Raw genomic sequence first — 22,184 nt, forward strand, 5'->3', positions numbered from 1 at the left:
TCTTAAAAGACCCTATCGTTTCTGCCTCCACCACCACCAGCAGCCCATTCCACGCACTCACTGCTCTCTCCGTAAAAAACTTACCCCGACATCTCCTTTGTACCTACTTCCAAGCACCTTAAAACTATGCCCTCTCGTGCTAGCCATTTCAGCCCTGGGGACAAGCCTCTGACTATCCACACGATCAATGCTTCTCATCATCTTATACACCTCTGTCAGGTCACCTCTCATCCTCTGTCGCTCCAAGGAGAAAAGGCCAAGTTCGCTCAACCTATTCTCATAAGGCACGCTCCCCAATCCAGGCAACATCCTTGTAAATCTCCTCTGCACCCTTTCTATGGTTTCCACGTCCTTCCTGTAGTGAGGCGACCAGAACTGAGCACAGTGTATTAAGTACTTTTCTGCCGCCTTTAAAATCCTCAGGGTCTTAGTTTCATTTTAATTTCCTAAACCTTACATACACTTCCTTTTACTTCTTGAGTAAAGTCACCAGCGTTCTCAACATCCAATGTTTTCTTATCTTGCCGTCCCTGTTCTTCCTTGTGAAGGTATACAGCATGGAAATGGGTCCTTTGGCCCAACTCATTCCTGCTGAACAAGTTGTTTGCCTGAGCTAGTCACATATACCTGTGCTTAGCCTGTATTCCTTCAGCATCCTCTGTCTGTGTACTAAGTGTTCTTTAAACCTTTAGACCCACCTCCGTACCTTTCTCTGATGGTTTGTTTCACCTTCAGTTGGAAAACGTTGTTTCTTCGGTCCTTTTTAAATCTTTTCCCTTTCATCTTAAACCTATGCCTTCTAGTTTTAGACTTTCTTAACCTGGGGAAAAAACTGTGACCATCCTTCTTATCTATAACCCTCATAATTTTATACACCTTCATAAGGTCATCCTTTAACCTCCTACACTCAAGGGGAAACTGCTCCAATCATCCAGTCTCTCCTTATAACTCAAGTCCTCCAGTTCTAGAACATTTTCATAAATCCTTTCTGCACCCTTTCCTGCTTAATGACATCCCTTCTATAGCTTGCTGAGCGGAGCTGCACATAATACTCCAAGTGAGGAATCATGAATGACTTGTACAATTGTAACATGGCATCCCAACTCTTGTACTCAGTGCTCTACCTGAGTCGTCACTTTCAAGGACAGATGTATCTATACCCCTTGATCTGTCCATTCTACAGCATTTGTCAGGACTCACTCATTTACTGTTTTTCTGATAGTGTTTTAACTATCCAAAATGCAACACCACACACTTGTCTATATCTGCCACTCAAAAGTCAACTTTATTCACCGTGTACACTCACATGTATGAGGAATTTACAGTGGTGTGTTGCAGGGTGTGACATGCAACAAATAATCACAAGCAACAATTATAAAGAATAATGAATTGCATAAAATAAAGCTAGAGGTTAAAGTAGGGATATGGAATAAGATATACATAAATACCAGCAAGTACTTACAATAGATGAGTTTTATTTTGCACATGTACATTGAAACATACACTGTAATGTGTCACTTGCATTAAATCAGAAAAAGCATAGGATTTGCTGACCACATGCAATTGCTGCCACTCTTCTGGTGCTAACATTACATGTCCATTACTTACTAACTTTGGAATGTGGGAGGAAACGGAGCACACAGTGGGAACCTACACAATCACAGGGAGAACGTACAAACTCCTTAGAGGCAGCACTTTCGAAGAAATGCAACACTGACTGTATGTGGAGCAAATTCCCTCATCTGAATTGAATTGACTTTATTTCTTACATCCTTCACATACATGAGTAAAAATCTGTATGTTACGCCTCCATCTAAATGTGCAATGTGCAATCATAGTAATTTATAATAAACAGAACAGTCAATGTAATAGGAGTACACTCAAATCAGTGTGAGCTCATCAGTCTGATGGCCTGGTGAAAGAAGCTGTCTTGGAACCTGTTGGTCCTGGCTTTTATACTGTGGTACCGTTTCCCAGATGGTGGCAGCTGGAATAGATTGTGGTTAGGGTGACACAGGTCCCCAGTGATCCTTCAGGCCCTTTTTACAAACCTGTCTCTGTAAATGTCCTGAATCATGGGAAGTTCACAACTACAGATGCGCTGGGCTGTCCGCACCACTCTCTGCAGAGTCCTGCGATTAAGGGAGGTACAGTTCCCATACCAGGCAGTGATGCAACCAATCAGGACGCTGTCATCTGAAAGTGACCAGATCATCACCAATTTGATTTATATGTAAAATCTGCCCACTTGAGAGACTAGATTGGGCCTCAATTTAACACCTCACACAAAATATGCAGTCATTAACAATGCACAACATGTTCTTCTTTTCCCTGTGAGTAATGGTGAGATGGTGTAGAGGGTGTTTTACTCTGTTTTGGACTATGTTGGCAATATCCTGGGGTGACGTAGAGGAAGCTAGACTCTGTATCTAACTAGTCAAGTCCCTGCACTGACAGTGTTGGGAGAACTTTACGCTGTATTTAATCTGTGCTGTGTCTGATTTCTGGGTGAGTGGTCAAACACAATACAGGGAGATTACTGTGTATCTTGCCCCACTTTTAAACATGTTTTAGAACATAGTACAGTGCAGGAACAGGACTTCCAACCTATGATATTATACCAAATTAATTAAATGCTGAACTAAACCTTTACAATATCCATATCCCTCTATTCTCTGAATATCCATGTGCCTTTCTAAGAGCCTCTTAAATGCCTCTATTGTATTTACCGCCTTCGTCAATCCAGGTATGCGTTCTTGGCATCCACTACTGACTATCTAAAAATACACTTGCCCCTCACACCACCTTTGTTGTATGTTGTTTTCTGTTTTAATGTACCCAACAAGACAGTAAATTGGGAAAGTAAATGATAAATTGGTTTTATTATTGTCATGTGCCATGGTACAGTGAGTACATGAAGGCTGTACAAGTGAAAAGCAATAACAGAGTGTAGAGCAAAGTGTTACAGAGGAAGTACAGGCAGTCGATAAAGTACAAGGCCATGGTGAAGTTGATTGTGAGGTCAAGAGTCTATTTTATCGTACAAGGGAATCTGTTCAATGATCTTATAACAGTGGGGTACAAGCTGTCCTTGAGTGTGGTGTCCAATACTTTCAGGCTTTTGTATCTTCTGCCAGATGGGCGGGGGGCAGGGAGAAAAGAGAAAATGACTGGGGTAGGAGGGATTTTTGACTCTGCTGGCTCTTTTACTGAGGAAGCAAGAAGTGTACATAGAGTCTGTAGTGGAGAGGTTGGTTTTTGCAATGTGACTAGAACTCTCTGAAGTTCCTTGTGGTCTTGGGTAGAGTATTTGCCATACCAAACCGTATCTGAGGCTAACTACTCAGATTGCTACAGGTGAAAACATGGACCGTGTGTATCCTTTAAGAATGAATCTGAATGGCCCACCTGATCTTACTTGGGTTTGTACAGCATGCTGAGTCTATGTTGTGTGAAAGGGAGCAGGAGTAGGCCATCTGGCCCGTTGAGCTTGCTGTGCCATTCAATAAGATCGTGGCCTTTTCCCCACAACTTTTAACTCCCCTATTATGCAAAAAATTATCCACTTTGTCTAGTGAAGTAGCCTATATGCTTTGCTGGACAGAGAATTTCACTGATTCACTACTCTCTAGGAAAAGCAGTTTCTCCTCATCTCTGTCCTACATCTATTTTGAATCCCAAGGCTATTTCTAGTTGCACTTACCAGTGAAAACATCTCTCCTTCCTCTATCTTATCTATCTTTTTCATAATGTTGTACATTTCTATAGGGTCTCCTCTCATTCTTCTGAATTCCACTGTGTATAGTTCCAGGTGATTCAATCTCTCCTCATAGGTTAACTCCTCATCCTCAGAATCAACCTGGTAACTTCCTCTGCACCATCTCCAAAGCCAGTTATATATTTCCTCAAGCAAGGAGACTAGAACTGCACCATTACCCTGTATAGTTGCAGAAAAACCTCTCCCCTCTTAAGTTCAGTCCCTCTAACAATGGAGGTCAATGTTCCATTTTCTTTCATGATAATCTGTTGCACATGTAAACCAATCTTTTATGATTCATGCACAAGCACTCCCAGGTCCCTCTGCATAAGAGCATACGACAATCTGTCACTATTTAAATAATAATGGAGATAGACGTGAAAGCACAGAGGAACATCTGGAGAAATTTCTGAAACGCCAGTTCGCTGCTGTTGTTACTGCGTGGTCGGGAATCTTCCGGAGGGAAGGCCTCAAAATCCCTGGCTTTGCCTGCTGTTGGCAACTGAGATTGAGGTTGAATCGTTCAGACAGAGATGGCACTCAGTACTCGGAGTCGGAGAGCTGATTGGAGGCTCGAAGTTTTCGGATGACTCAGATTCGGACTGTGGTCGGGCATGGCAGGGAGAGTTTTTCTTCCTTCTCCCGTCTTCGTGAAATGTAGGACATTTGAGAGACTTTGAACTTTTTTACTGTGCTCATGGACTGTTCTTCATCAAGTTATGGTATTGATGCACTGTTGTAACTATATGTTATAATTATGTGGTTTTGTCAGTTTTTTCAGTCTTGGTCTGTCCTGTGTTTTGTGATACACACTGGAGGAAATATTGTATCATTTCTTAATGCATGCATTACTAAATGACAATAAAAGAGGACTATGTGTCTTCATAATCTAATAATCCGATCTGTTTTTCCTTCCAAAGTGGATGACTTCGCATTTACCAACATCGTACTCCATCTGCCAGACACTTAACAATCTATATCTTTTTGCAGATTCTCTGCATCCTCTGTGCAATTTGATTTTTCACTCATTTTAGTGTCATTAGTAAACTTAGATAAGCTACACTTGATCCCTTCTTCCAAGTCATTAATGTATATTGTAAACAGTTGTGGGCCCTGCACCGACCCCCATGGCACTCTGCTTATCACTGACTGCCAACAAGAAACATATATTTATCCCAACTCTCTGATTTCTATTGGTTAACCAATCCTCTGTCAATGCTAATACATGCAACTCCATGCAACCTTATCTTATGTTTAAATCTTTTATGTAGCACCTTATCAAATGCCTTCTGGAAATCCAAGTATGTAACACCTACCTGCTCCCCTCTATCCACTGTGTTCATTATACCCTCAAAGAACTCCGGTAAGTTTATCATCAGGACCTCCTCTTCCTGAATCTGTGTTGTGTCTGCTTGATGGAACCAGTTTTATACAAATAACTCACTGGTTCTTCCTTACTGATAGCTTCAAGCATTTTCCCGACTACATATGTTAAGTTAACTCACCTGTAATTAACCGCCTTTTGCCTATATTGTTTTTTAAACAGTAACATGACATTAGCTGTCTTTCAATCTGCCAGGACCTGCCCAGGGTCCAGAGATTTTTGGTAAATTAACACAAGCACACTTACTATAACTTCAGCCATTTCTTTCAGTATTTTGGGACCATAAGACATAGCAGCAGAATTAGGCCATTCAGCTCATTGAGTCTGCTCTGTCATTGCAACATGGCTGATTTGTTATCCCTCTCAACCCCATTTTCCTAACTTTTCCCTGTAACCTTTGACACCCTCACTAATCAAGAACCTATTGACCTCTGGTCCTAGACTCCCCGACTATAGGATACATCCTGTCCACATCCTCTCTATCTAAGCCTTTTAATATTTGATAGGTTTCAGTGAGATTTCCCATACCCCCCCCCCATTCTTTTAAACTCTGGAACCATTACAGAATGTAGTGATTCTTAGAAGATTACTACTAAAGCCTCCACATTCTCTTCAGCTGCTTCTTGCAGAACCTTGGGGTATAGTCCATCTGGTCCAGGTTTCAGCTTTCTGAAAAAGGACTAGAGGACTTGTCTAATTTTAGGCCCACTAGTTTTCTCATCACTACCTCTTTAGTGGCAATGATTGTATCGAGGTCCTCACCTTCCCATTGCATCCATAACACCTCTTTAGCATGTTAGATGTGGCCTCCACCATGAAGACTGACACAAAATAGTCATTCAAGGCTTGGCCATTTCAACATTACCCAATATTAATTTTCCCTTCTCATCATACAAGGGATCCATGATCACTCTAGCTACCCTTTTCTGTTATATTTAATTATAAAAACCTTTACCATCCATTTTTTATATTTTGCCCTGGTTTAATTCCATAATCTATCTTCCCTTTCCTGATTGCTTGCTTAGTGGTTCTTTGTTGCTTTTTAAAATTTCCCACTACTTTTGGTGACTTTGCATGCATGATTTTAGTTTGATAACTTCTTTTATTTCCTTAGTTATCCAGGGCTGGCTCTCCCCACCTCTACTGTTCTTGCTTTAAACTGGCATATTTGTTTGTTGAGTACTGTGAAACATCTCTTTGAAAATCTTCCTCTGTTCTTCAACTGTTCCACCATATAGCCAGTGTTCCCTGTCTACGCCAGCCAACTCCTCGCACATCCCATTGGAGTCTCTGTACCCTCCTCTTGTATGAGAAATTACGTCATACTATGATCACTCTATCCAAGAGGATCCCTAAATACAAGAATGTTAATTTGACTTGTCTCATTGCACAGGACCAGATCTACAATGGCGATTTCCCTTGTAGGTTTAATAGCATACTACTCAAGAAAACTATCACTGATCCATTCCATGAAGTCCTCCTCAAAACTGACCGGACCAACTTGATTCACCCAATTGATGTGCAAGTTCAAATTCCCCATGACAACTGCTGTTCCATTGTTGCATGCATCAGATATTCCTTGATTTATTGCCCATGTCCGTGTGATGTTATTTGGTGACCGATAGACATTTCTCACCGGTAATTGTTCCGTTTACTATTCCTAATCTCCACCCAACATTCTTCTCTCTAGAACTCATATGGTCTCTTACTATCAACCCGCTCTCATCCTTAGTAAAGAGTGTGAACCCACCTCCTTTACCTTCTCTTGGATATTTAAGACCATAAGAAGTAGGAGCAGAATTAAATCATTTGGCCCATTGAGTCTGCTCCGCCATTCAATCATGGCTGATCTTTCTCCCCTTCCTCAGCCCCACAAACTGGCCTTCTCCCTGTAATTTTTGATGCTGTGGCCAATCAAGAACCTATCAACCTCTGCCTCCACAGCTGCCTGTTGAAACAAATTTCACAAATTCACCACCCTCAGGCTAAAGAAATTTCTCCACATCTCTATTTTTTGTAATTTATTTTTTATTGAATTTCATCATCAAGCAAACATTTCCATAAGATGTATTTCAGATACTGGACATATATATCATATAATCATATTTGTCACAAATCTCCACATAATATTTATCTGAGGTATACACTTATAGAAAAGAGAGGAAAGAAAGAACAATCGAAAGAAAAAAACTATGTACAGAGTAGGGAGTGATCTTTTTTTTACAATGTATTCATTGACTTGTGAGAAAAAAGATCAGGCCTAGGAGGTGTTATGTAGTTAAACCATTTTTTCCCACTACGAATAAAATTGTTCCAACTTATGATTAACAGATGCTGTTACCTTCTCCATTTTGTAAATGTCCATTGTAATTTCCATCCATACATTTAAAGTTGGGCTCTCCTGTGATAACCATTTCCTGGTAAGGGTCTTTTTACCAGCTACCAGTAGTACATTCATTAAATATTTATCTCTTTTCAACCATCCTTGAGGTATATATCCAATATATATGGTCTTACTCTCTAAGGGTATTTCACATTTAAAGATGTCTTGTAGGGCATTACGTATCCCACTCCTGCATTCTTTGATAGTGGGGCATTCCCAGAAAATATGATAATGGTTTGCGTTTTGATTTCCACAATTTCTCCAGCAAACAGGAAGGTTACTATCATAATGGGATTTCTGAGAGGGTATAATAAAATACCTTATCAAGTTTTTCCACCCGAACTCCCTCCATTTCTATGAACTGGTACACTTTCATTGATACCTCCATATTATTGTCCAGTCTTCCTCAGATATTATTATCCCTCCTTCCTTCTCCCATTTTGTTTTAATGTATGAAGTCGCATGTGTTTTAAGATTTGACAAACCCTTATGCACGCTTGAAATTACTCTACTTCCGTTGTCTGAATTATATGCTTTTCTAAATAGCTCTATCAGACATGTACTTGCCTTGGTTACATTTTTAACTGTCCTATCGCATCTCTAAATACTGGTAAAAGTCTTGTTTTTCTAATAAGTGTTTCTCTTTGAGCATTTCAAAACTGAACAGTGTTCCTCCTTTCATTATATTGCAAATAGCTGTTATTCCTTTAGCTGTCCAGTCCTTAAATCTAGCATCCAGTTTATTTGGTGTAAAATCCAAGTCATATGCACACCATTTAAGAATTGCAATATCTCGCTCTAGTTTATATTCTTTTATAATAGTTTTCCATATTTTAAGTGTCCATTTCACTCACGGGTTGTCAATATTATTTATGTAACTTTGTAGGTTGTTATCAGCCAAAATTGCCTGTATGGGTATGGAAAGTATCCTCTCCTCATGTTTTTCCATTGAGCGACATATGATGGGTTGCATCAGCATATCACAGCTCTCAACTGTGCTGCAAAATAATAATCTCTGAGAGAAGGTAGGCCCCATCCCCCCTTTTCCTTGGCTAATTGCAAAGTTTTGAGATAAACCCTAGGCCTTTTACCTTGCCATATATATCTTGATAGCATCTTGTTCCATTCATTGAATTGATTTTGGTTAATCTCTATTGGTGGGGTCTGAAAGAGATATAGTAGTCTGGACAGTATATTCATTTTAATAGATTCAATCCTTGAGCTGAGTCCAAGAAAAGGAATTAGGTTCCATCTTGTTATATCTTCCTTAATTTTTGATGTATAGGCTGATAATTGCATTCTGATAATTTTGCCAAATCTTTTGGCATAATGATGCCCAAATATTTGACAGACTCTGTTTGCCATGCCCAAGGATATCTACTTTCAATTTCTCTTGGTGGGCTATAGTTAAATGAAAGTAGTTAGGTTTTATCTATGTTGATCTTGTATCCTGATAATTGACAATATTGTTCAAAGGATTGCATCAATTTAGGTAAAGAGTATGTTGGTTGCCCTAGATAGATCAAAATGTCATCCACGTAACAGACCAATTTATGCTCTGTCCCTTTAATAGTAATTCCCCTGATATCTTCATTTTGTCTGATGTATTGAGCTAATGGTTCCAGATATAATGCGAAGAGTAGCGGTGACCATGCACAACCTTGTCTCGTGCCCCTTTCTAGGGTAAAACTATGAGATAAATATCCATTGATTTTAATCCTGGCAGTAGGATTGTCATATAGTGCCTGTATAGTTTTAATAATTGTGTCATGTAGACCAAATCTATGTTAAACTCTGTAAAGAAAGTTCCGCTTAACCGAATCAAATGCCTTTTCAGTGTCCAGGCTTATCACTATTGCTTCAATTTCATTTTTTTAATATGATCCATAATGTGAAGTGTCCTTCGTATATTGTCTTGTGTTTGGCGTTGTTGTATGAAACCTGTCTGATCATTATGTATCAGTGTGGGTAGAAACTCTTCTAGTCTTTTGGCCATGATGGAGGTAAATATTCTATAATCCACATTAAGAACAGATATTGGTCTAAATGACCCACATTCCATTTTATCCTTGCCTTCTTTCGGTATAGCTGAGATTATCACCTCCTTCCAGCTGGGTGGTATTTGCGCCTTTCTCAGGGCCCAGTTCAGTGTGGTGAGTAAAATAGGAATTAACTCACTTCTAAACTCTTTATACCACTCTGCCGTATATCCATCTGATCCTGGTGACTTGCTTAATTTAAGCCTACTAATTGCAGTTTTTAGTTCAGCTTCAGTTATGTCAGCAGTCATCGTTCTATTTTGTTCTTTGCTTAAAGTGGGTAACTCTAAATATTCAGGAAGGTGTCAATTTGGGTTGTGCTTCCCCCTGGAACTTTGAAATATAGAGTTTTGTAAAACATTTCAAAAGCTTCTTGAATTTCACTTAGCTTATTTTTTTTATCACTTTTGTTCTCGGATCCCTAATTCTATGAATTGTATTTTCTGCTATTTTTTTTCAGTTTCCACACCAGTATTTTCATTGATTTAGATCACTTTCATAGTGTCTCTGTTTCAGAAACACTACATTTTTTCTAATTTCTTGTGCAGCCAAACTATTAATTTCATTCCTAATTTTTAAAATTTCCTCTAGTGTATTCTGTGCCAAACTCAATTTGTGTTTTTTTTTCTAGTTCCTTCAGCTTATTTTGTAATTCCTCTGATGTTTTATTCCTTTCTTTTTCTTGTATGAAGATATCGCTATAATTTTCCCTCTTCAGACAGCCTTCAGAGTATCCCATAGAATGGGAGGTGAAACCTCACCATTATCATTGAATTCTAAGTAAAGACCAATTTCTTTTTTAATTTGTTCCTTAAAATAGGGATCATTGAGTAGACTTGAACTTAGTTTCCAAATAGTATTCTTTGGTTGTCAGTCAAAATCAACAGATAAATATATAGGTGCATGGTCACTTACATCTATTGTCCCAATTCCACAGGTGATTATTTTGTCTCTATCTTTTCCAAATGTTATGAAATAGTCTATTCTAATGTCTACAGAATGGGGGGCAGAATAATGAGTGTAACCCCTTCTGTCGGGGAAAAGGTCCCTCCAGATATCAATTAGACCAACATCCTCAAAAAGAGTGTTAACTTTCTTATGTAAGGACTTTGTTTCATAAGTTTTTCTATTGGAAGAGTCTAACTTTGGTTGTAATTTTAAACTTAAGTCTCCCCCACAAATCAAGAGACCTTCTGTTTCCGTTACCATAATATTAGTAATATTCTGGAAGAAACTAATATCACTTCCTGGGGGTGCGTATATATTCAATGAAGTAACTGGATTTCCATCTATATTCCCCCTTACCAGAATATATCTGCCCTCCTTTTCTCCCATTTCGAATACTTTTTCAAAATTTAGCTTGCTTGAGATGAGAATAGCAACCCCTCTTCTATGTCCTGATTTATATGAGGAGAAAAGCAAATTAGTGAAGCCCATTCTCTTTAATTTTCCATGCTCATTATCACTTGTGAGTTTCCTGTAAATATATGACATGGGCTTGTTCCTTTTTCATTTTTGAGAGAATTTTACTGCGCTTCACTGGATTCAACAGCCCATTGACATTAAAAGAAATGAATTTTACTTTGTCCTTAGCCATGTGTATTTATCTGTTAGTATATCATTGAAATTTGCAGAATATAACTTAATCGATCTACTCTCTGAACAAATAAGAGCCAAGAAACACAAATAATAAAAAACAAGGTAACGAAGGTGTGATTCCAAGGCTGGCGTCTCTAGATGATCCTGGGTTGAGCTAGAAGAAATGTCTAGCAATGGGGGATAGCCCCTCCTAACTGTTAGTTGAGGGCCCCTGCTGCAGTACCTGTAAAAGTAAGTAAAAAATCTATGCCAATTACACAGAAATGATTTCCCTGTGTATTCCTCCCATGTATATATTCTCATTTAGGTGGGGAAAAAGGAATGAATTTTTAAAAATTGAGTAATATAAAATCCACATTATAATATGTATTTCTTGAGATAGGTATATCACTGTGTATTTTTGCTTCCGTATAGTTTATCAGCATTTTTATAGTTAGCCAAACCTTGTGGCTCTTCTGGAGGAGGTGAGGGCTGCCCTTGGAGAACTGACAGTCTCTTCCTATTATTCTTCTCTCGTCCTGCTCCCATCCCCTGCTTTCTCAGTTCTCTTACTATTTCCCAAGCAGATCGGGACAACTGCTCTGCCAGACTTTCCCTTGGTTTGACCACGCTAATGGCCAGTCCTCTGTTCTTCATGTCTGTAGTCGCCTCTTCCACCGTCTGATATAGTCATACCCCATCTCGGTAAAATACCCTCATTTTAGCAGGGTACGGGGTTTGGAATTTAATCTTTCCTTGCTTTAATATTCATTATGCTTTGGAATATTCCTTCCGTTTCTGTAGGACCGCCGGGGGGTAATCACAATCAAAGTATATTAACTTCCTGTTCCAAAAAACCCTCTTCTTAAACCCTCTTCTTACCTCAGTCCCTTCGTAGAATCTCTGCCTTGCTCTTGAATCAAAGGAACCTAAGTACTATTGAGCACGGCTCGCTTTCTCTGTCTCCGGGAGGCCGCGGGGCGAGCGAACGATGTGTCCTCTCAATTTCAATCTCCATAGTTGGGGGAATCTCCTGCGCTTCCCGCAACAACTTTCCTACAAAGTCTGTCATCGATAATCCCTCCGCTCCTTTAGGAACATTATAAATCCTGATATTTTTCCGTCGCAATCTTCCCTCCTGGTCAAGCAATTTACTTTCCTGTTGCTTTAATATTTTTATCATTTTACTTAGTATCTGTTCCACGTTTTGGACGCGATCTTCCACCTTCTCAATTTGAGTCTCTGCCACTGCTATTTTCTGATCGACGTTGGCGAGCTCTGACTTTATACCATTGAGTTGCTGCTTTATATCTTTTTGGACTTCCCTTATCTCTTCCAGAATTCTTATCATATTTGCCGCTTCGCCTGAACGAGGCCCAGCGTCAGCTTTGCCGCCACGTGCACGTGCTCGTCGCACCTCTCTCTTCCATAGGCTCCGCAGTGGTGCTTTTTTTATCTCCATTCTTTTTCCCCATTCTTGCCTCCCTTATCAATTCACATATTTTCGAAAGATCTTATATTTGATGATTAACGGGTCAAAATATGCGTTTTTCCAGAGGAGCTGTTGATTTAAGCTGCCATTGTGGACGATGACATCACCGGAACCACTCCTCTACATCTCTTAAATGGATCTCTGTCTATCCTGAGGCTCTGACCTCTTGCCTTCGACTCCCCCACCATCCTTTCCACACCCACTCTGTCTAGGCCTTTCAACCTTCAAAAGGTTTCAATGAAATCCGCCCTCATCCTTCTAAATCCCAATACCCACTTACATTTCTCTAATGGCCACTGAGAGATCGCCCTTTGATTTGTGCCACAAGTTTCGAATACCACAGGCATTCAGATAAAGTGCTTTACACTTGACCTTTTAGAATCTGGTCATCTTTGTCTTTGCATTTGACCTTTCTGTACTCCACTCTGACTTTTTTCTAACCCTTGCTCTGGTCTCTGTATTGCTTCCATTTTTCTTTCTGCCTGGATTCCCATCCCTCTCCCATATTTTGTCCCCAACATACTGAGCAATCACCCTAGGGCATTGATTCCGGCCCTGCCCCTGGTGTAGTCTGTCCTACCTGCCCAGAGCCATTTCCAATGCCCCTGGAATTAGAAACCCTCTCTCTTGAGCATAATAAAGGCTGATGGTGTTTGGCTTGGAACTGTAGAGGGAGCTTTTCTCTGTACTGATCTGAATTTTTTATTGTGTTACATATAAGCTTAGTGAAAAATCAAGGAAAAAAAATTCAAGTGTTTGATGGGGCAGCAGAGAGGGACATTACTCTGTCTAACTTGTGGTTTCCCTGTCCTTGGTGTGTGTGACAACAAAATGGTAGCTTTATTGTGTCTTAAGTATCTTTTTAAATTTAAAAAAATTATGTATGTTTTAAAAATATTTATATAATTTTTATTTAAACATTTACAAAATTGTGGGCAAATCCTTAGATTCACCTGTCACCTCACTTGTACTCCTTCCCTCCCGACATCTTGTTATTCTCGCAAACACAAGGAAATCTGCAGATGCTGGAAATTCAAGCAACGCACACAAAATGCTGGTGGAACGCAGCAGGCCAGACATCATCCATGGGTAGAAGCACAGTTGACGTTTCAGGCCAAGACCCTTCGTCAGGACTAGCTGAAAGATGAGATAGTAAGAGATTGAAAGTGGGAGATCTGAAAGGATCCTGTTATTCTGGTTTCTTTCCCCTTTCTTTTCAGTCCTGACAAAAAGTCTCGACCCAAAACATCGACTGTTTATCTGCTCTATAAATGCTCCCTGACCTGTGCATGTTGCTCCAGATTTCCAGCACCTGCAGAATTCTTGTGTTCATGTAGGTTGTGTTCGTTGTTAACGCAAACAATACCTTTCACTGTATGTTTCGATGTACATGTGATAAATATGTTGGAATCTGAAATCATTCTCAAATTAAAACATTGTTTAGAATACAGTCAAGCCCCAACAGTTCTTGCCAGCCCTGGAAGGCCCCCAGAGAATTGGTAGAGAGGGACATCCTGGCATGGGTGCATCCTTGGAAGAGGGGCAAGTGGTCACTTGAGGTGGAACCATCAATGATATATTCTCTGGAATTGTGAATGGCTAATTGGCCAGGTCCAGAAGCGGAATGACGAGGACCCTGACTGGCTCTCATCCTTATTCCCTCTGCATATTCACTTGATGTTTTCTTAGGATCTTCCTGTGTTACGTAGCTCTTGCTGTTGTGTTTCTTAAGGTATGGGTGGTCTAAGCTAAGGAAATATTGGTGGGTACAAGTGACTTTGATTTCATGCTTCCTATGGTGATCTTGGATGCATTTCATTGGCTGCGGGTAAGAGGGGTAGCTGCCATTATGGTCTTTGTGTTGCCTACTAAGTTTGAATGGCCTTGAAAAATGTGTTCAGGCAGGGCTGGGAAAGTAGCAGGGACACCTAATCATAAACACAAGATTCTGCAGGTCCAGAGCAACACACACAAAATTCTGGAGGAACTCAGCAGGTCAGGCAGCATCTATGAGGAGAATAAGCAGTCCAATCATAAACAAACAATCAGTCCACATTACAAACCAAGACCCTTCATCATGACTGGAAAGGAAGGGGGTAGGTCAGATTATTCAGGTGAGTCGGGGGGGGGGAGAGTACAAGCTGGCAGGTGATAGGTGAGACCAGTGAGACCAGGTGAGGGGGAAGGTGGGAGGTAGGGGAGGGGGATGAGGTGAGAAGCTGGGAGATGACAGGTGGAAGAAGTAAAGGACTGAAGAAGAAGGAAACGAGCAGACAAGAGTGGAGAGTAAGAGAAAGGGAAAGAAGAGGAGAACTGGAGAGAAGTGATGGGCAGGTGAGGAGAAGGGGTAAGAAGGGAGTTAGAATGGGGAATTGAAAAAGAGAGGAAGGAGAAGTTACCAGTAATTAGAGAAATCAATATTCATGTGTTAGGTTGGAGGCTACCCAGGTGGAATATATGGATGGGTGGCTACTGGGAAATCCCGCTTATGGTGGCAGACAGAGAGAAGGTGCTCAACGAAGCAGTCCCCTAATCTATGTCGGCTCTCACTGATGTAGAAGATTGGGATTACCAGGCACAGTAGAGGATCCCAACAGACTCACAGGTGAAGAGTTGCCTCAACTATTGCCCAGGGTGTACCCTTTGTGTTTTTTTGCACTGGGGGAGTTGAGAGTTGTAGGCTGGACAGGGGATTGAGAACAGGATTATGTGGGATGGTGAGGATCCACCAGGAAATGGAAAGGATGGGAACCCAGTCCTGTGCTGATGTTCACATTCACAGAGAGGTTTGGTGCATTGAAATAAGCAAGCCCCCATCAACAGAAAGGAGCAAGTTAGCCCTTCAGTATTAGTGACTGCCACCTGGTTATTTCCTAGCTTGGAGAATGAGGGTGGGGGTGGGGGTAGATGGTGTAGGAGCAGTTTAAATTGAAGAAGCATTCCCTCGCCATATCTACTTCCCTGGTCTTTGCCTAGACTGCTTTTCCTGTCCTCTGGCAGCAAGTGCCTCCTCCCTTTAACTGAACGAGAGGAGCTGTTGTCATGATAATTAGTTAGCAATCTGGCCTCTCTGGGCCGGGAGAGGGAGAAGGAGAGAGAGAGACGCACACTGTGGGTAATCTTCCTTCTCCCTCCTCCTTCCCCCAACCCCCAATTCTCTCCCTCTCCCTTTCTCTCTCTCTCTCTCTCTCCCCCCCTTTCCTTCTACCCCCCTTCTCTCTTTCATTTTGATGCAGACACATACACACAGAGAGACATCACACACACACACACACACACACACACACGCACACACGCACACACACACACACACACACACACACACACGCGCGCACACACGCACACACTCTCTCACTCACATACACACACTCCGCCCCCTCAACCTCCCTCCTTTTCCAATTATTAATGTACGAAATTCACCTTCAGCCTGCAGCAGTTTTCTTAGTTCTAAGGCAGAAAATAATCTCCAATCTCCCTTAAATATCTTCAATAAAGGAGTCTGCCTTTCACTCCCACACTGACACAGATACACACACTCACTCACACTCACACACACACGCAAGCACACAACACTGCTGATCACCCACTTCTTGCCTGCATGCCCCCGAATGCCACAGTCTCCGATGCACGAAATCCCCCTCTGGAAGACACGGCCACCTGTTTCGTGTTGAAGAATGGATTGCCTGTGTATAGTCACGACGAAGGTAAGCGATCTTTTATTTTCCTTTCCTTTACTGAAAATTCCACAAGTTGCTGATATGTAGAAGGCTCTTTAATTGTCCTTGTTCCTTGCTAGGCGTTTGAACCCCCCCCCTCTCTCTCTCTCTCCCCCCCCCCCCTCTCTCTCTCTCTCTCTCTCTCTCTCTCTCTCTCTCTCTCGCTCAATGTATATCTCGTTCTTCCAGCGTGTGTGATCTGTGAAGGATGCTGAGCTGGGTTCGTGAAGAGCTGAGGATTGATCTCTCGTCTAACACCGTTCATTCTCATCATCTCCATTTCTCATCGAGACTGTGCAGGCTCCTCTCGAGGCCTCCGAATCTTGCTCCCTTGATTTTATTACATTCCCTAGCTTCCCCTCCCCATCCCCCTCCACCATCAATCCACCCCATCCCCAACCCCATGGGGGAAAATAAAATCCATAGCCCTCAGATTTCTGCCCAAATAAAGGAAAATAGGGAAAATTAGGAAGCAGTAGATTGTGGGGGTAAGGTGGTGGAAATTGTTTAGGGATCTTGAATTGCAAATTTGAGAGAAAGATAATTAATTGTTTGGAAATTAATATGATGGAATAATTCCCGTGGTTGAGCTCTTTCTGCTGAAAGGCAGTTCTGTGTGTGTATTTGATGGGTGTCTGTATCAGAATTAACAAAGAATGCTAGCGAGGTGTGAGAGTGCAGTAAAAAAAATCCTAATCGGAATCATTTCTAAAGAGAAAATTCTTCTAACCTCAGTGCAATTTTGACATATTCTGAGGATAATTTGTAATCTGTTTAAATCCCCCCTGTTCTCCTCCCCCCCCCACACCTTTGCCCTGTGTTCTGTAACTGGTTCTAGGGTTGGATCTGGTTAATACCTGCTTTTGCTGTAGTTAGGACAGGAGCTTTTAACTGGAAACAGTCTCTCTGATCACTTGCACAGTGCTTTGTTTGCACTCTTCTTGCTTCCTCAAAACCCCTCAGCCCCTCCTCCCTCCCCCTCACTATCTCTGGGCCACTACTCCTTCCAGTATCGATGTTGAAGTTTAGGTTTCCAGCTGAGGTCATGGTGTAGATCACAAGTGGGAAAGTTTGGAGAGGGAAAAGAGTGGACAGTGGAGAGTGGAGGGTATTGCTGATTAAAACCAAAGGTACAGAGGCTTTACTTGCAACCCTCTAGAAAAGTGGGTTGACCCTCAGTGAGAGGTGATGGAGGCAGAGGTGCTAAAAACCTGGAGGTTTACAGAGGATCTGAAAAAGATTTATTTTCAGCTAGTGGGTAGTTAGAATCTGAAATGCACTGCCTGATGGGTGGTGGAAATGGGGGCAACATTTAAGAACATTTGAATTGCTAAGTTATGGGACTGAGTGTTGATAAATGCACGGTGGTCCAGTAGCATGTCGGTTAGAGTAAAGCTTTACAGCTCCAGAGATCACTGGCCGCGGTTCAATTCCTGCAGCTGTCTGTAGGAAGTTTGAATATTCTCCCTGTGACCTCCGGGTTTTCTCCGGATGCTGCTGTTTCCTCCCACATTCCAAAGACGTACAGGTTACAGTTAGTTGTGAGTGTACTGTGTTGGTGCCAGATGCATGGTGACACTAGAGGTCTGTCCCGAGCATATCCTCGAAATGTGTTGGTCATTGATGTTGATGTGACAAACAAAGCTGATCTTTAAATAGAATTAATTTAAATTGATTTTTGATGGTCAGCATGGGCATGATGGGCTGAACGGCCTGCTTCTGTGTTAGAAGGCATTACGCCTGGTAAGAGAAGTAATATTTCCTCCTGTGCTCAGGTTGGAATAGAAACTATGGTTGTCACGTGGGATCATAGTAATTTGTGGAAAGTTTATGTGATTTTATTACTTACTGATTGTCCACGGTTTTGTGCTGTGCTCTTGTGTGACTGTGCTCAACCACACTCTCATGTGCAACCATTATGATCTGTCCCAGTGAGGATCAGTAACCCAATGGAGACGACAGGAAAATCTTTCCCTGGAACAGAGTGGAGGGGGTGTGGTGTAGTGAGGTGGAGAATATGGAACTCGCTCCCAGTGGAAGGGGACAATGTGTTGAGGTGAGCAGCAGCAGGTCTGGGTTAAAGGGAAAGCTGTATAAATGCACGAGGGTGAGAGGAGTAGAGGGAGTGGAGATAGAGAATGGAGGAGGCAGAATAACCAATCATTCTGTCACTAAGCTGTAATTTACCCCATCTGATCAACATTTAGTAAAGATGAAACAACCTTTTTTATCCCCATTTCAAACACTGTAAGAAGTGAGTGAAAATACTGGAAGGAACTGTATGAAAACCAGAAGTTTAGATTAGTTGTTCTTGCGACTGGCTTTCCTCCTGGGATCTTGCTTGCAGATGCCCTAGAATTGAATATTAAATTCTTGGAGATTCCTGGAACCTGGAGGACAGGAATAAGTCACATGGTTGGTTTCTGTAGCTGAGCTCCTGTCAGGTTCCGTGCGGGAGTCTGAACTGATGAGCAACCGAAGGATCTGGGAAGACAAATAAAGTGTTAGACTTAGAATTAGAGAAAGGTCACTCGGCCCCTTGTGCCTGCTTGCTGTTCAATAGCATCGTGGCTAATCATTTACCACAGTGTCACTTTCCTCCACAAAACCCATATCCCTTGATTCTGTAATAATCAATCTTAAATATACTTGGGACAACCCTCTTGGGTAGAGGTTTGCAAAACTTCAGCCTCTAGGGCTGGGCAAAGGAACTGCTTCTTATGTCCATCAATAACAGAGACTATGAGCCCTTGTTCTAGACATCTCAGTCAGGAGATGCATCCTTCCCGCATCAACCAGTTGAGTTGTATGTTTTAATCATTTCCTTTTAGACTGAACTTCTGAATAATTGCCATGCTGGTGCCAGAAGCATGGCGACACTTGTGGGCTGCCCCCCTCCCCCCCCCCCCATCCCCGTACAATCCTTGGACTATGTTGGCCATGGATGCAGAATACCACATTTCACTGTATATCTGTTTGTTTCAAAAGTCCATGTGACAAATAGAGCTAATCTTTAAAATAAGCTGCTGGTGTCCCAAGGCCTGTGAACTGAGATCTGCTCCTGCTTTGGCAATAATGACACTAACTAAAGGCTAACAGCTTGCTCCTGTCTAGTCCTATTCATGTCCCTGTGCTGCTGTCCATGACTGTACACAGAGCTAGGAACTAATAAGAAAGTACAGGACATCTCATAATGCTCTACCATAATGAAGCCACTTGTATTGGGGTTGTTTTTACTGTTGCAAGAAGCCTACCGACCAATATTACTCAGCAAGATTCCACATATATGACAGAACATGTATTTGATATGTTTTTAGTGATGCTGGTCTTGAAATACATTAGGTATTGACATCAGGACACTGTGGTAGCAGCTCTTCTTACAAGAGTGGCCCTTGAATCATGTACATAGTCTAAGAAAAGATGAACATTTAGTTTAAGAATACTGCCTGTCCAGATTGAAAACATCCCCTGGTGCTGCCCTCCCCTCTCCCCCCACCCCACCACACCTCCCACAGTGTGGCTCTCCAGCAATGCTTCCTCTCTTATTACCAACCTATCGTGCATGGTTGATTGTATGTATATTCAGTGCAGGTTTTGACTAATACCATTGTTCATGGGTGGTCTCCAGGACAGTATTAATTATAAGGGGTCCACAGGAACATTCAATATACAGGATGTCTTCAGGAATGTTTCAGCATTTACTAGAGATTCTGGGGAGTTTGCCAGTATTTGCAGAAGGGCCTGGGGAGTGTATTGGTATCTACAGAGGGTCCCTGGGAGTGTGTCAGTATTTACATGGGGTCCTGGGGAGTGTATTGGTATCTACAGAGGGTCCCTGGGAGTGTGTCAGTATTTACATGGGGTCCTGGGGAATTTGTCAGTATTTACACGTGGTCCTGAGGTGTGTGTCAGTATTTACACGAGGTACTGGAGAGAGTGTCAGTATTTACACGAGATTCTGGAGAATGTGTCAGTGTTTACACAGGGTCGTGGAGAGCTTGTCATTATCTACAGGATGTCCCGGGGAGTGTGTCGATATCTTCAGGTGATTCCAGGATTGTGTTGGTAACTACACTGGTTCTTGTGAGTGTATCGTACTTACAAAGTGTCTCAGGGTGTGTGTCAGTATTTACACAAGGTCCCTGCAAAGGTGTTAGTAGTTACACGAGGTACTGGAGAATGTGTCAGTACTTAGACATGGTCTCAGAGAATATGTCGGTATTTACACAGGCCCCGAAGAATGTGTCAGTATTTACATGAGGTACTGAAGAGTGTGTCAGTTTTGCCACAAGGTACTGGAGAATGTGTCAATATTTACACGAGGTCCGGGGAAGATGTCAGTATTTACACAAGGTACTGGAGAGTGTGTCAGTATTTACATGAGGTACTGGAGAGTGTGTCAGTATTTACATGAGGTACTGGAGAGTGTATCAGTATTTACATGAGGTCCTGGGGAAGGTGTCAGTATTTACACAAGGTACTGGAGAGTGTGTCAGTATTTACATGAGGTCCCATGGAGTGTGTCAGTGTGTTTACACGGGGTCCCGGAGAATGTGTCAGTATTTACACGAGGTCCTGGAGAATGTGTTGGTATTTACACGGGGTCCCTTGGATTGTGTCAGTATTTAAATAGGATCCGGGGAAGTGTGTTAGTATTTGCACAGGGTTCCCTGGAAGTGTGTTGGTATCAACAAGAGATTCTCAGGGAAGGTGTCGGCATCAATGTTTCTTCTAATTTTTATTTAAGCTGCACAGACCAACCTTTGCTCTGAGCAGGAAATTTTTACATGGCCTGAAAATTCCAGCTGTGTGGTAACAAAGCTGTATGCGTGGGATCATTTCAGTTACTGCACAGCCACGTCCCGTGCAGCTTATAGGGAACAGTGGTTGGTATCTACAAACTGTCCTGTGGAATTTGTCAGTATTTACATGGAGTCCTAGCGAGTGTGTCAGTATTTATAGAGTGTTCCGGGAAGTGTATCACTATTTACAGGGATCCTGGGGAGTGTGTCAATATTTACAGGGGTTCCCTAGGAACCTGTCGGTATCTACAGAGGTTCCTGAGAAGTGTGTCATAATTTACAGGGTATCCCCTGTCGGTATCCACAGGAGTTCCTGGAGAGTGTGTCAGTGTTTACAGAGGTTTCAGAGAGTGTGTTGGTATCCACAGGGGTTCCCAGAGAGTGTGTCTCCATTTACAGGGGGTCCTGGCTTATGTGTTGGTATCTACAGGGGTTCCTGGGGAGAGTGTCGGTATTTACATGGGTTCCCAGGGCGTGTCGAGATCTCTGGGCAAGTGTTGGTATTTGCGTGGGGCCCAGGAAGAGTGTTGGTATTTACAGGGGTCCTGGGGTGTGATCGCTTTTTCAGGTTCTGGGGAATGTGTCACTATTTATAAAGGGTCCCAGGCAGTGCATCAGTATTTACAGGGCATCGTTAGGAAGTATGTCAGTATTTACAGGGGGTCCTTAGAAGAGTGTGTTGCTATTTACAGTGGGATCTGGGGAGTGTATCAGTGTTTGTAGGTGGCCTTGGGAAGTGTGGCCTTATTTACAGGAGGTCCTGGAGAGTGTCAGTATTTATACAGGATCTTGGAAGATGTGTCAGTATTTACAAGTTTTCTCTCGGACTGTGTCAGTATTTACAGTGGGTCCTGGTGAGTTTTGACCATGGCTCTGCCAATCTGATAAAACCCCTCAAGCTATGTGGTTCTAATAAAATGAAATTCCCGGACCAGGTCCCAGGATCTGGACTTATCTCACAGGCTGGATAGATATGCAGTGCCAACATGGAATGACTTTCACATGGAAGAGTGCTCTCTTCACTCCACCAGGC

General features: G+C 42.0%; 1 protein-coding gene and 1 long non-coding RNA gene across 2 annotated transcripts in view; one reads left to right on the plus strand and one right to left on the minus strand.

Annotated features, from left to right (window-relative positions):
• Positions 1-11,112: 11,112 nt before the first annotated feature.
• On the minus strand, positions 11,113-16,351 carry LOC134346882 (uncharacterized). Its single transcript, XR_010018046.1, has 3 exons — positions 16,221-16,351; positions 13,587-13,770; positions 11,113-11,385 (listed from the first exon to the last, which is right to left on the minus strand). It is a non-coding gene; the product is annotated as an uncharacterized LOC134346882 (long non-coding RNA).
• LOC134346880 (disks large homolog 4) overlaps positions 15,901-22,184 on the plus strand; it is a 438,117-nt gene continuing 431,833 nt past the window's right edge. The window contains exon 1 of the mRNA XM_063048693.1: positions 15,901-16,337. Coding sequence (XP_062904763.1) covers positions 16,308-16,337 — 30 coding nt within the window. The 5' untranslated portion in view covers positions 15,901-16,307. The remainder of the gene's footprint in view (positions 16,338-22,184) is intronic.

Source organism: Mobula hypostoma, chromosome 5, assembly GCF_963921235.1.
Source record: "Mobula hypostoma chromosome 5, sMobHyp1.1, whole genome shotgun sequence".
In the NCBI taxonomy this organism is placed as follows: Eukaryota; Metazoa; Chordata; class Chondrichthyes; order Myliobatiformes; family Myliobatidae; genus Mobula; species Mobula hypostoma.